The 14,439-nt window shown below is 39.7% G+C and overlaps 1 protein-coding gene across 3 annotated transcripts in view; it reads left to right on the plus strand.

The window, feature by feature from the left end:
* CDK14 (cyclin dependent kinase 14) overlaps positions 1–14,439 on the plus strand; it is a 550,404-nt gene that overhangs the window by 465,327 nt on the left and 70,638 nt on the right. For all 3 annotated transcript variants that reach the window (XM_014788156.2, XM_087417812.1, XM_087417842.1), the window contains one exon: positions 3,213–3,356. In XM_014788156.2, the coding sequence (XP_014643642.1) occupies positions 3,213–3,328 (116 nt within the window). In that variant the 3' untranslated portion in view covers positions 3,329–3,356. The remainder of the gene's footprint in view (positions 1–3,212; positions 3,357–14,439) is intronic.

Here is a 14,439-nt window from a genome sequence, read left to right on the forward strand (position 1 = left end):
TACAAAACAAAGAATTTCTAGACTTTGGAGGTTTGGGGAACTAGTTCTTTTAGGTGAAGTGACTGGTTTGGGTGACTCTGTTATCTATGTTAATATTCTGCAAACTCTATTTAGAAATTCTTAAAATTAAATTTTACTGAAGTCTTATAAAAGTTCACCACCTGGCAAATGGCAGCAGCAGCAGCAGCAGCAATACCCTCATGTGCTCCCTTTCCGAGGGGATTTGGAGGGAGGTCCAGAAGTGTTGGGAAGTAGTGTTGCAGAACCAATAAATGGATTGTCTTAGCAACCAGATTGTGGTTTTGAGTCATCAATTCCAGGAAGCTCACTGTATTAGTCTGCCAGGCTGCTATTACAAAATACCATAGACTGGAGAGGCTTAAACAACTAACATTTCTCATGGTTCTGGAGGCTGGGATGTCCAAGATCAAGGTGCTGGCAGATTTGGTTCCGGGTGAGAGCCTCTTCCTGGTTTACAGACAGCCATCTTGCTGTATCTTCATATGGCAGAAAGAGTGTGATTTCTTTCTCTCTTCTTCTTATAAAGCCACTAATCTCATCATGAGAACCCCACCCTCATGAGCTCATCTAACCCTAATTCCTACCCAAAGGCCCCATCTTCAAATACCATCTCATTGGAGGTTAAGGCTTCAACGTATGAATTTGGGAGGGACACAATTCAATCCATAGCACTCTCATTCTTAAAGATAGCTCATATCCTTTTTTAAAAAGAATGCCCACAAAAGGAAAACACTTTGGCCAAAAGCAGAACCGGGTTAAAAGGAGAAGATTGGAACACAAATAAGTTCAAAGTGGGCTGGAGCCTTCTTGACCTACTTTAGTATATCAGATTTTGCGAGAAGAGCATCAAGTGTTGTCAGAGCCTTGGTTACACAGAGTACTGTAGTCATTCCATGGATTAGTATAAATATGAAATTCTGTGCTTATGCCAGACTCTTCTTTGCTTTGGAAGAACATATAACAATATAATGTCTTTATTTATTGTACTATTCTTTAAAACCTCACCAATTTACATAGTACCAAAATTTAGAAGTAACGTATTAATGTGTCACCAAAGCAGGAATTATAAATTCATCAAGCAAGAATAATGGTACAGTTACTTGGGGATCTGGCAGTTAAAGCTGGCTAATTCTGGTAGCACCCAGCCATTCTTCCTCTATCCCAAAACCCCAACAGCCTTGCCCCACTTCTTCACAAAGATTTAATTGCAGGGAAGTAAATGGAGGGCTGATTTAGAAGAAATTCATTACTTTTCCCAAATACACCACAGGGCATTCTCCTGTGTATACTATCAAGTTACGTAAATTATTGAAGCTGAACTACCCTTGTCAAAGTAAATGAACAAAATACACTTCATAGCGCAGAGTCCTTGATTTTATTAAATTCATTTGCTAATTCACAAAACTCAGATCTACAGTAAAAGAAGGCCAACAAATTGGTGCAGTGTGAAGAGCACTGAACTGGGAATCAGACCACCTGGATTCTAGCTTCAGCTCCGCTGTTAACTAGCTGGCCAACTTGGAACAAGTGCCTCAGTCTCTGTGGGCCTCTGATTTCTCAGTTAGGGACACAGTGATCCCTAAGGACCTTTCCAGCTCTAATGTTTGTAGCTTTTCCTACTTATTCCTAAATATGTTCTATATGTTATCCTAAAACAACATTATGCCGTTAATGTAGCTCCCATGCCATGTTTTTAAAAATAAAACAAACACACCCAGTTCAAATTTATTTACTGCTTCTAGTTCCTAGACTTCCATTCTCTTGTGGATCCTTTTGAACCAGTCTTTTGTGCCCAAGACTGATGTTTTCCAAGTCTCTATCCACTGGTCTTTTCTCAGCCTCATCTTGATTCATCAGCAGAATTCAACACAATTGACCACCATCTCCTCCTAGTAACATTCCCTTCACTTGGATTCCAGGACAGAACTCTCTCATAGCTTTCCTTTAGCCTCCCTAAACTCGCGTTTTCAGATTCCTTTGAGGATTCCTCCTCATCCTTCAGACGTCTGGCTGTGAGAGTGCCCTGGGGCTTCATCCTCAGATCTTTCTATCTGCATACACTCCCTAGAGCCTGGATGATCTCATCCAGTCTCATGACTTAAATATCATCTATACACTGACAGCTTCCAAATTTCTATCTTCAGTCCCATCTTCCCTGACTCCAGACTTGCATAGCCAACAGACTACTCAGCATCTCTGTTTGGCTGTCTAGTAGGGATCTCAAACTTAGTATTGCCAAAACTGAATTCCTGATCTTTTCCACCAGACTTGCTCCTTCTGTAGTCTTCCACTGTCAATATCATTCTTCCAGTTGATGGAAGTTATCCTTGACTCCTCTTCTTTTGTCACACCCAAACCCAATTTTTCCACAGACCCTGTCGGCGCTACCCTTAAAATACACCAAGAATCACACCACTCCTCCCCTCTCCACTGCTGTCACCCTGCCCCACGTCACTCACAAGTTCCTTTCACCTGTATTTTTACAATATCCTCCTAACTGTTTTGCCTGCTTCTCTTCTTGCTCCTTAGAGTCAAGCTCTTGCTGTTTCCTCTTTCTACGGTTTGTACTTGCTCTTCCTCTAGGTATATGCGTGGCCTGCCCTCTCACCTCCTTTGGGTCTTTGCTCAAATGTAGAGAAGTGAAGGGAAGCCTTCACTGGCCTATTTCCGCCCCAGCACTTCCAATTTCTTTTCCTTGCTTTGTTTTTCTTCATAACTCTGACTACTAGTTGATATATTTATTTGATTGTTTATCATCTGTCTCCCCCAAATAGAATCTACAAGAACAGGTTCTTGTAGGTTTTCTGATTTATTGTTCTGATTTCTTGTTCTGATTTATATACTGCAGGATTCTGAAAGCCTAGAACAGCATGGGGCTCAATAAATATTTCTCCACTGAATGAATGAAAGAATGGCATGAAGAAAGGGCAAAATATGTTGTTTCCAAATCCAATTTAGTTGTTCTAGATCCAAGAAATGTGAGAGATAAACTGAGCTGTGGTTCTGAGAGGAAGGCAGATTATCCTGTCATATGTGTGTATAAATCTGGGTGTGGCTATGACCATCAACACATACCATGATGTTCCGTGTGCTGCACATCCAGAATTGCATCTCAGTCTCCATTTTTAAAAAGAAAAGATTATAAATACATCTATAAATATATAAATGAAAACTTTTCATTCTATCCACAGTGTCTTCTATTTTTGCTGTCCCAAATGTAAGACTGCAACCAGAAGCTGGAGAAGGCGTGCGGGCCTTTGGGAAAAACAACAGTTATGGCAAAAGTCTATCAAATAGCAAACACTGATGAGCACAGCGTTCTCAAGAGAGCACAGGTAAGATGACCTACTTTACTTGGAAAGTAATATTGAATAGATCTTTTAAATGAAATATTACAGATAAAATTTTTTTGTATCTTATGAACCTCTTGTGTTCATTATGGCAGTCATCACAGATTCTGCTGAGGCAGAGTACAGTCAGTCATTTCCACATTTTCAGGCATCTACTGGATTCTAACGAAAATTGTATTTTATTTATATAGTCATAAGCAAACCGCTTTAGTCATAAGCAAATCATTTTAACTACTCACACATTCTTCATTGAGGTTAGAAAAAGGTTAACCTTGGGTGTATCTAAGCCACAGACCTGCTTTGTTTGGCCCACACAATTTTTTTAATTAGTTGCTCTCATTTTAAAATGGGGAGATATTAAACAAAGTCTGGATTTCTGGCTTTTCTTGAAAAATCAGCAACTCTGGCAATACTGCGCTCACATTCCTGCCAGAAGTTTGTGTGGGTAGCTGAATTGTGGCTGCCTCCCTTGGAATGGATGTGTGCCCCCTAGTTTAGCTCAGCTGCCACGTGGGCCTCTTCACCCATTTCTGATTCCTGCCTGCCCCTAGTACAGACCTTATCATGGTGAAGCTTTTCTTTTTTTCCTATTCGATTCCTTGACCTGTACTATTCTGCAGATAGGAAGCATAATCTAAACAAGGCAATCTCTAGGCATGTCAGCCCATCCCACTCATCACACATGCTTAATAGAAACAAGCATAAGACGGCAACTTCTGAAAAGGCTGTGTCTTTATTGCCAGATGGAATTGTCTGGGTTTTTGGGAATTTTGTACCTATATATATATCTTTTCATTTAATGTAATGTAACTCTGAAGCAGATAGAGAGCAAACCTTGTGTGGAGAAGGCTTTTTATTTGCTAGCCCATATTTGCTCCTTGCTCATGTGGATGTTCAATAATTAAATGTTCAAGTGAATCCGAGCAGTGTGGGAGCTCCTCTTGCTCTCTCTCTCTCTTAATTTGAAGTATGTTAACAGGCTGAATTGTCAGCACGGTGAAGAGAGCAAATTAAACTGTCCACATTGTCTCGTGATTTGCCAATAGTCTGAGGTATTTTTGGACTTAGTTTCTGCATACACTCAATGTGGGGGCCAGTTTTGGCCTCTCCAGAGTATGGTGGTGATTTATGAATGATTTGGAGACAAAAGATTCCCAGCTAAAAGATGGTGTGTAAATGCCAGTCAGGAAATATTAATCATAGACTTGCCACACCATATGTGAGAGTAAGAGTCTTCGTTCTTCAGGTTATTTCTCCCTATTGGATAAAAAGTTACCTGGAAGCACAACCTCACTCACCCAGTAGCGTTTGTATTCCCATTCTGAATTTCAGTTGGTCAGACAAAGAGTGGGGCTGAGTTTCTGACCAGTTACCTCTTGTTCTGAGAATGGTTTTAATTCATGAAGGTTGCAGCATATGTTTTTAGAAGTATTTAACCTGCATTACCATAATGAGGGCCCCTGGCTTTATAAATCCCTTAGCCAATTCAGTAGAACGAAACAAAAAGTGGATTTTATTTGTGCTGCTCCCTCATACACGCATGCACACAACCAAGTCTGAATTTCAATCACAGGACTATGTCCTTTCTTCTCGGCTCTTTGACCTGTGCCTGGCCAGTCAAAGCAGCTAGAACATGTTTCAGGGCAGCTTCTCCTTGTAAAATCAAATCAAGCTTACTGGACAGAAGCAATACCCATAAGGTCTCAAATATTGCTAATTGAAAAGCGATTTTTAAAAGGCTCTCAGAATTGCAATCATCAGTATTTGAAAGCCTTTACAAAAATGTATTTTCTTTTCAGGATATTTTTTAAACTAATTTAAGGCTATATCTGCACGATGGAAGCACTTCCTCGAGAATTATTTGATAATAATACAAATATTTTCTCTATGAGGTTTGTATTTTTCACATCAACTCTTTTTTTTTGCTGAGGAAGATTCGCCCTGAGCTAACATCTATTGCCAATATTCCTCTTTTTACTTGAGGAAGATTGTCCCTGAGCTAACATCTGTGCCAATCTTCCTCTATTTTGTATGTGGGACGCTGCCATAGCATGGCTTGATGAGCGTTGTGTAGGTCCACACCCAGTATCCGAACCTGTGAACCCCGGGCCGCCAAAGCGGCATATGCAAACTTAACCACTATGCCACCGGGCTGGCCCCTCACATCAACTTTTAAAGCTTTAATATTATTATTGTTTTTGTTGTTTTCTTCCAAATCCAAATACTTCAGCTTGATTCAACACTATATTGAGGAAACATCTAAATTTTTCTTTTCGCAGGATAGCTGCAGGAAAGCTGAATTCTAAAAGTTTTCTGTCAGCATAAAAAGCAATAGTTTTAATTTCTCTCCTTTGTGGGATTTTAGTTTTAATCAAATGGGACTATCTTAGAGATCAAATAATATAGCCTATATATTGGCCTACTTCATCCTGTGCAGTGGCCTTTTTCTGACCAGTAGCTGAATATCAAATTATAGACATAGAGCAAAAAATCTACATAAATAAGAGTATTCATAGAGAAAAGCATGTAATTCCCTGGATTTCGATTTTGTCGTTGATGAATTAATTAGCTGTTTAAAGAAGGCTGTGGCGTCTTAAATTTTCCTCCTATGTCCCAATTCTTTGTAAAGCCCAAAGAGATTGAGAAGGGGAGGGAGGGGGAAGAGGATGGGGGCGCAAAGAGGCTGGGACTGTAATCTAGCACTTCAGCCACCTCTCTTTGGGGATTACACAGACGTAAATGTGGAAAATGCATTGTATCACCGCTGTTTTTGAAATGATGGAGGACAGAGTAGACAGGAGTGTTTCAAGTCCTAATGTTTCTCTCATACCTCAATGCCAAATTGTTTCCACACTTGCATTCTAAGGTCACTTCATTGTTTAGTTAAAATACTGGATTTGCGGGGCCGGCCCAGTGGCGCAAGCGGTTAAGTGTGCACGTTCTGCTGCGGCAGCCCAGGGTTCGCCGGTTCGGATCCCGGGTGCGCACCGACGCACCGCTTGTTAAGCCATGCTGTGGCGGCGTCCCATATAAAATAGAGGAAGATGGGCATGGATGTTAGCCCAGGGCCAGTCTTCCTCAGCAAAAAAGAGGAGGATTGGCATTGGATGTTAGCTCAGGGCTGGTCCTCCTCACAAAAAAAAAAAAAAATACTGGATTTGCATAAACTGGCCTTAGTGGAAAAGCTAATGAGAAGCACTTTTCTTTCAGAGTCCAGTAACAAAATTAAATGAAAAGAAAACCACACCCACCTAAGTTAAAAATGGGGTAGGTGCCACTGAATGATCAAAATACCTTGCTGCCTACATTTTGTTACCCTCTAAGGAAAGTAATAGACAAAGGTTTCATAGATTGTCCCCACTCTTTTTATCAGCATTGAAGGGTAAGACCCTCTTAAAATCTGAGAGAACCTTAAATGGGCACAGAAATTCTCCCCAAGGAAAAGACCAGAAGCTGTATTGAATACACGTCCATTAGCATCACTTAAATTTATGCGCAGTGATCCAAACACATTACTATGTTGGGCTTAATTTTTCAGTCATTCTAAACTGAGACAGGAAGTGTCTCAGTCTCCTTCAGACCTTATTCGGTCTCCTCCTTTTACTGAACATGAGGGATAAGAATGGCCTCTAATCTTTTAGACAGATGTTTTATAATTTTTCTGAAATGGTATGTGCTCATTATAGAATATCTCTTTTCAATGAATCAGGTGGTCTTCAGACCCTATTAAATTTATAATAAATATCCAAGTATGTGTCTACTACATGAAAAACATTTTATTTTGTTCAAGCACAGAAGTTAACCACATGCATATTTTGGTGACCCTCTCCTTGCCTTTCAGCATGTTATCTTTGCTAATCAACATTACTTAAGTGTTATAAGACGACAGAAATGTGTTAGACTCTCTCCACTTGGCTCAGTCATCAAGCAATAATTTCCTGAACGTAGGCTGCCAGATAAACAGAGTAGAATGCATAAATTGCTCAAGAAATTTTAACTAAATAAGATAAAGATTTTTTAAAAACCCAACTGCAGATGGAATACACTGCATTTGTGCTTAATGCTGTGTGGCATCACCATCTGCACATTCCGTAGAGCATGTTCTCTCACCCTGGGGTGCCAAAACCCCTGGGGAGTTTTTAAAAATCCAGGTTCCTGGGGCCCATGAATCTGCATTTTTAAGAACCTCAGAGGATGTTGGTACAAGTGGCCTTTTAACCATCTGTAATGAAGTCTTCAGTAAATATTCAAGAATTGTATATTTATGAAGTAAAATAATCCACTGATTTGAGTGAGGACTGGATAAAGACAAACTAGAAAACTCAATCCCTCCCCTTTGTTTTTTTGAGAAAGATTGGCCCTGTGCTAACATCTGTTGCCAATCTTCCTCTTTTTTCTTTTTTCTCCCCAAAGCCTCAGTACATAGTTGTGTATCTTAGTTGTAGAGTTGTAGCTCTTCTATGTGGGACGCCGCCTCACAATGGCTGGATAAGCGGTGTGCAAGTCCGCGCCCGGGATCCGAACTGGCGAACCCTGGGCCGCCGAAGTGGAACACATGAACTTAACCGCTACGCCACCAGGCAGGCCGCATTCCTTCCCTTTTTTTTTAACAAAGCGTAGTGTAGAGCTGTACTGTCCGGCACAGTAACCACTAGCCACATGTGCCTACTTTAATTTTAATTAATTTAATTAAATTACGCTATTGTTTCCTCGGTAGCAGTACCACGTTTCAAATACTTGATAGCCACACACGGCTCATGGCCACCGTATTGGACAGGGCAGATATAGAACATTTCCAGCGTCACAGAACATTCTACAGGACAGCACTGGTGAAGAGCATTTCCCTACCTGCCTTTTGAAAGAGCACTCAGGAAAATTAAACTGCATTCAATCAGTAAAAATATGTTCCAGTTCTAGATTAGCCACTTAAGAGAAGCTCAAAATGTGTGAGGAAAAGAAATGCCCCAGTGAGGAAAGAGGCATGTTGCAAAGTGAGCGGAACAGAGACGGATCACTGAGAATGACAGAAAGAGCTGTGCCCACAGGAATAGGAGAGACCAGGAGAAAGCGGGTGTTGGGATCTTTCAGGGGAAGACACGGTCAGGTTTCCTCAGTTAACGGTGGTGGTCTCTGTTGAGATTGCTCCTCAGGGAAGTGAGGAAGAACAGGTTGACAGTCCAGGTAGCTGCACAGGCAGGCCTCACAAAGACTGAGCGTCCGTCAGAATCCAACAGGAGCCTTAGTTTGTCTGCCATCTCAATTGCCACCTCAACTCTGGTAACCGCTCCTGGAGAAACAGCCACCTCTTGCTCTCCTCCATGCTGTGACATTATGGCAGCTCACTTTTTCTGTCTGCATCAACTAACATTGCTTTCATTTTCTCTCCATCTTGTAACTTCTGCTAACTTGTTTCTGCTTATTCATGAATACTGCTTATTGTCATGTCTCTTTGTGCCTCTATTTCTGAGGCAGTCTATTGCTGAGCACTTTTTCTAGATTCAAACCCTCCTCTCAAGCAGCTCTGATTGGTGTAACCATCACTGTGAAGTAAAGAGCAAGGCTTTGAGCAAAGCTGTTGAGTCAGTCACCCCCATATAAATTGCTGGCTGACGGTGGACTGCCCTAGGTCGGGTCATGAGCCCTGATCCAGTCAGCTGAGCTGTGAACTGGGTGGCCAACCCTTTCTTAAGGAACCCCTGAATAGAGGGCTCTAGGCTTAGCAGTCTCTGAAGAAGCTTCTACGAAGTGAGCAGTATAGCTGGAAGGCACTTTGCCTGGCCTGTACACCCCCAAGGAAAAAAGTCAGACAAGTACAGAGGGAAACTCCAGTTTTAATGGAGTAACCACATCCTCGTTGTGTGATATTTTTGGCTGTTGACTAAAGGTCTTTTTAAGACGTTGCATTTTCTCAGCTATAGACACAAAAGGAGATAATACCTGTTAGTACTTAGCAAATATAAGAAACTCAAGTGTTGGGTCTTTCTTTCAGTAGCAGGAAGGTTTCTGATTTTTTCCTACAAGAGCTGTTATTTTCTGCATGATACTGCAAATTTGTTTCCTATCAAACAACTGCAGCTTTATTATCTCTTTTGTCTCATGTAGTTGACAACAATAGTTGTGGAAATAACAGGTAGAGGGAGAAACAAACCCTAGTGTTCCTTGCAGTTTTTATCTGAAAGAATCCCTGGTTTTTGTCATTACCCCTGCATTGCTGCAGTTTTAAAAATACATCTTATTTGGGAAATTGACAGTGCTTCAAACCACAGATGCATAATGCATATTATGAACACCTGATTGAGAAGGGGCTGGACCGTTGTTTCATTTCCCCACCCCACCTCCACCCCCGTTTCCTTTGCTTTCTCCCTACCCTGGAAAGTCTATTATCTCCTTTCAACTCTCATGCAAAAGAGTAGGCTAGGGAAGTTTGTCTCTTCTGTCCCCCCTCTCCCTTCTCTGCCTTTCCATCCCTCTCTTTCTTTGGGTCACCTCTGATCTGTACCCTGCACCACCACTACCAACCCTGTGAATGGGTTAGCAAAGGACTCCAAGGCCTTTACTCTCTAGTCTGCTTAATCATGTAGTGGGATTGTTACAAAGCAGAATGAAAATAAAATTAAATATATCATGCTTCATCCAGAGTGCATTTTTTAAGTATTTATTTAATTTTTTATGGTGACATAACTTCAGCTTTACAGAAAAGTTGTGAGAATAGTGCAAAGAATTCCTGATGCCCTTCACCCACTTTCCCCAAATGTTAGCATTTTACTGCATATGCTTTATCATATTCATTCTCTCTCTCTCTCTTCCTCTCTCTCTCTCTGTCACACAAATGTATGCACATACGCATTGTTTTTACTCATACAATGCTGCATTACGTTTAAATATTTCAGTGTGTTTTTCTGGAAAACAAAAAATTCAGAGTGATATTTTTTTTAATTAAAAATAATAGTTTTTTGCCCTTGCTTTTCCTTTACCCTTATCTGACTGAAAGTTTTTGAAAGCAAAATGACTAAAAGAGAAGGAACTGGTTTGATGCTCCACAAATTGGTTCATCAGCCCAAGGAAGCTCGAAAATTGGCTATATTTTTGTGATTCAGTGTTTTCAGGTCAGTTGAGCTTTCAAATTAGGGGGTGGCGGGGATAGCACCGCAACTTGCATCTTCTGTCTTTTTAAAACCCAAATTAATTTCTTAGGGACTATTTAGCCAGCAGCATAATATGAGTGCAGCTTTCTTATAAATAGTGGGCATAAGATGTGATGTGGCTAGTAAGCAAGATATCTATTAGAATGCTTGGCCAAACTATTATGAAGTTAGCAGTCACATCTAACAAGTAGCTATAATCAGTTCAGGTGCTCTATTTTGCCTTTTCATTTAATGTTGATTCTTATGAATTTGGGATACAGAGGGAATCGTCTATGCCCTAAGTGCACTGTATTGTATTATTAATACCAGGGTAGCAGCTGAGTCCCACTAGACAGTCTTTGTGGTCTGCGGATACTCTAAGAAGTGTCTGAGCATAAAAGGAGGCTGTTTGAGTTGAAGTGGGCTGATGGTCTGAGATGACATTTGAATGCATGGAGGACAATGTCTAAATGACAGTGTCGAGAAGGGAAGGCAAAAAGAAGCTCGAAACTATTCCCATTGTCCCTCGGATGCTCATCACTCCTCTTGAGATATTCCTCACATGGGAGCTTTGTCTGGGTGGAAACAGGCAGTGGGATCAGGGAGGGATTGACGCGGGGGGCCCTGGGACAAAAGCCAGGGATTCAGGTCCTCAGACACATTAAAATTCTAGACAGATAGCAAATGTAATGAAAACCACAACCCAAATGTATTTCAAGTCTAACAAAGTTAAACATTTTAGCTAAATTGTTACAAATATATTTAACAAAATGTTTGCAATACTCTGAGATGCTTCTATGAATAAAGCTTTTAAGAACATCAAATTGGTTGTGCAAATGAATAATTTACCAAGTCTCCTTTGGAATTTAGGATAGCTGCTTCCTCTACCAGCCTACACACACACACACACACGCACACGCACATACACACTCTGTACATTCACACAGCCAAATAGAATAATTTTTCAACACTCCTAGAGTTGTTGGGATAACATCATAGAGCAGTCAAACGATTACTTTTCCACCTAAGGAAATAATGCACAAGGCCTAGAACAAAAACAATACAAAAGCTAGAGAAATTGATGGAAATTTATCTCATAATAAATATCACCATGTATGCCAACTCTGGAATCAAATACTGTACTGTTAACTTCCATACTTGGGTGAATTTTTTCACTTTAAATTATCACCATGTTTTTAATGTAGTTTGCATTATGTATAGTGCCCTTGGATTTTTAATTGCTCTGGATTATCATTTTCAATGTAATTAGTAAAATGCCCTCAATTACGTATAATAATTACTGTAAATGGGGCTATTGGCCTAATTACTATAAATGGGGAAAGATGTGTGATTATCATGTGCAATTAAATCATGTACAGTATTTATTTTACATTATTACATACAGTGGTATAATGATAACACATAATTACGTTCTATCCTTCCTTGGTCAACAAATCTACTTCATATTAAGATACCTAGAGTTGTGATCCATTGCCAAAGATCCATGTACTGGATCTTTCTAAAGTAATTGGGTTATTCTGAGGGCTGGGAACCCACTAAATAAACTGTGCACAAGCAAGGAAAATCTGGAAGGAAAAAAATTATTTACCTCCATTAATTAAGAACGCCCAGATTATCCTTTGTTGTCAGTGTTAAATCCTCCCTAAGCCCAATGCCAGCCTCCACCATACCTGTTTGTTTTTATGTAAATGTGTAAAAATCAACACTCCGAAATGGTGGCAACATTTAAAATATGCTGGGGAAAAAAAAGAGGTTCTTTCTTCGCTGTGGCAAACATGATAATCGTCCCTAGTTTACAAATGCACACTTAACAAGCTTATAGCACATAATTAATTCTGCAAAGGATGCTGTTTGACAGAGTGGGATTATGAGAATTGCATATTGATAGTGGCAAGAGAAATAAATCTATTTTCTCTACGTAAGGTAGGCTGTTCTTGTATTCTTTAGAAACTGGTGCATCTCAGAGGTGTTGCTCTCAAAATGATCTCGGGATGGAAAGAAATCAGTGATTATAGAGCCAGGCATTCAGTTGCGTCCTAATTTTCCCACCAGTTTTTCAGTGTTTCAGCTGCCTCCGAGACTTCAAGTATTCTCATTAGGTGGCTGCAGAGGCAGCCGCTTGCCTACTCCCTCATTCTCTCACTGCATTTCCTTTTTTTTTCCTCTTCATTCCTGCCTTGGGAGTGACTCTGAAGATCATTTGCTGGAATGATTGGCAGGTTAGAGGATTCGATCAGATGAGTTCCTCTTAGTGCAGGTCAAAAAGGCTAGTTAGCAGGAGCTGTCGAAAAATGCCAGCAGCATTCAAAATGGGAAATGTCACGACTTCGAGGCAGGGGGTGCCACCTGGAACAGAAAGCCCCCAGCTCATTAGCAAGTTACAGGATGCGGGCTTAACTGGAGGGAGCAGAGAAGGAAAGATAATACCCAATAGGGAAAATGATTGTGAAGTGGAATTGATTTCATGTATAATTTGTTTATCACTAGAGGGGACAAATGCTGTCCTTCTGACATGAGCAGAGGAGTGTGGACTATGAATGAAGCAACTTAGCATAATCTCCAGGTTGAGCTTTGGATTTAAAGAATGCAAACTTCTTTATTCCTAACTGTGGAAATGATCAGGTCATGTTACATTAATTAAAGCTGACATACTCTCAAATGTTTTATCTGGGCAATTGTGGCAATTCAACAGAAATGGACAGAGATGGGCAACTTTAGAAAATAAGAGGAATTTTTTTTTCCTCTGCTGTGTGTGGAAGACTAGCTCAGTGGCATACTGAATTATAACAGGGCTGGTGTTTATCTTCAGTGGTTAGCTAGGCTGCACAAATCAACCCGGGCTTCCCAATTCTCATGCAATCTCATTTATAGAGGAGAGTCTTTGCCCTTTGGGAGACTTAAATGTAATCCATGTTAAAATATATATATGTATATAAAATACATATATATATGTATTTTAGAATATGACTGTATCATATTTTAGTACAATGTTGAAATTTTAGTCTTTTTTTTAAAGGGGAAGCTCTCTAATTTCATTATTGCCTAGTTCTCAGTTCATCTAGAATATGATATTTTACCATAAAGTCAACAACTTACAGCAGCCATATTTACAAACAAAATTAAACTAAAAAGATGTCCTTATAGGAAAAATTAATCTGCAATTTGTAAAACAGAGTGTAGCGGCAAAACAGAAAATAATATTGCCTAGCAAGTACTCATACTAAACTCCAAATTTAGAGCTTCCAGTATTTTTACAATGTATTAAACGGGCTTTAGTGTAAAGCCTTTTCCTACATAAATTCCATCAGAAAATGTATTTTCTTTTGATAAGAAACTTTTACGATATCATTTATCTTTGACATGGAGATCTTCATCTTGTTGTTTTAAGTCACAAATGCCACAGCTGCAAGTCTTTCTGGCTGAACACTAAAAGATGTTTACTTAGCATCTAGATTTTGGTTAAAGCATATATTTTCAAAATGTCTTTGCCTTGAGTTTCTCTTTTCTCTTCAATATTGAGACATTTTATGAAGCAGTTATGAAACAGCCAATGCTTGTTTTATCAAGCAGTCTCAGACTGCTGTCTTAAGTGAATAGGAATCTTAAAACCTCCTAGTCAAAACACTGGTGGAAAATTCATTCTGTTCTGTAGTCAGCGTAGAAAGCTTAGCATTAAGCTACTGAATATAGCTGTCAAGATATTCTGCATTAGTTTTGTGAAATCTAAAAATTTAAACGTCTATGTGAAGCCACTCATCCCCTCATTTGGGAGTTTTATTGTGTGGTCCAGAAGCTAGCCTTTAAAAAAAAAATTTATGAAATACTATTTGAAATGGTTCATCTAAAGTTAAGATTTTTTATTCTTCCACAGTAACTCAGTTTGTTAATAACTGACAGATTTATTAGAAAAATGAATAAATCAA

The sequence above is a fragment of the Ceratotherium simum genome, chromosome 1 (genome assembly GCF_057802395.1).
Source record: "Ceratotherium simum simum isolate JZ-2026a chromosome 1, ASM5780239v1, whole genome shotgun sequence".
NCBI lineage: Eukaryota > Metazoa > Chordata > Mammalia > Perissodactyla > Rhinocerotidae > Ceratotherium > Ceratotherium simum.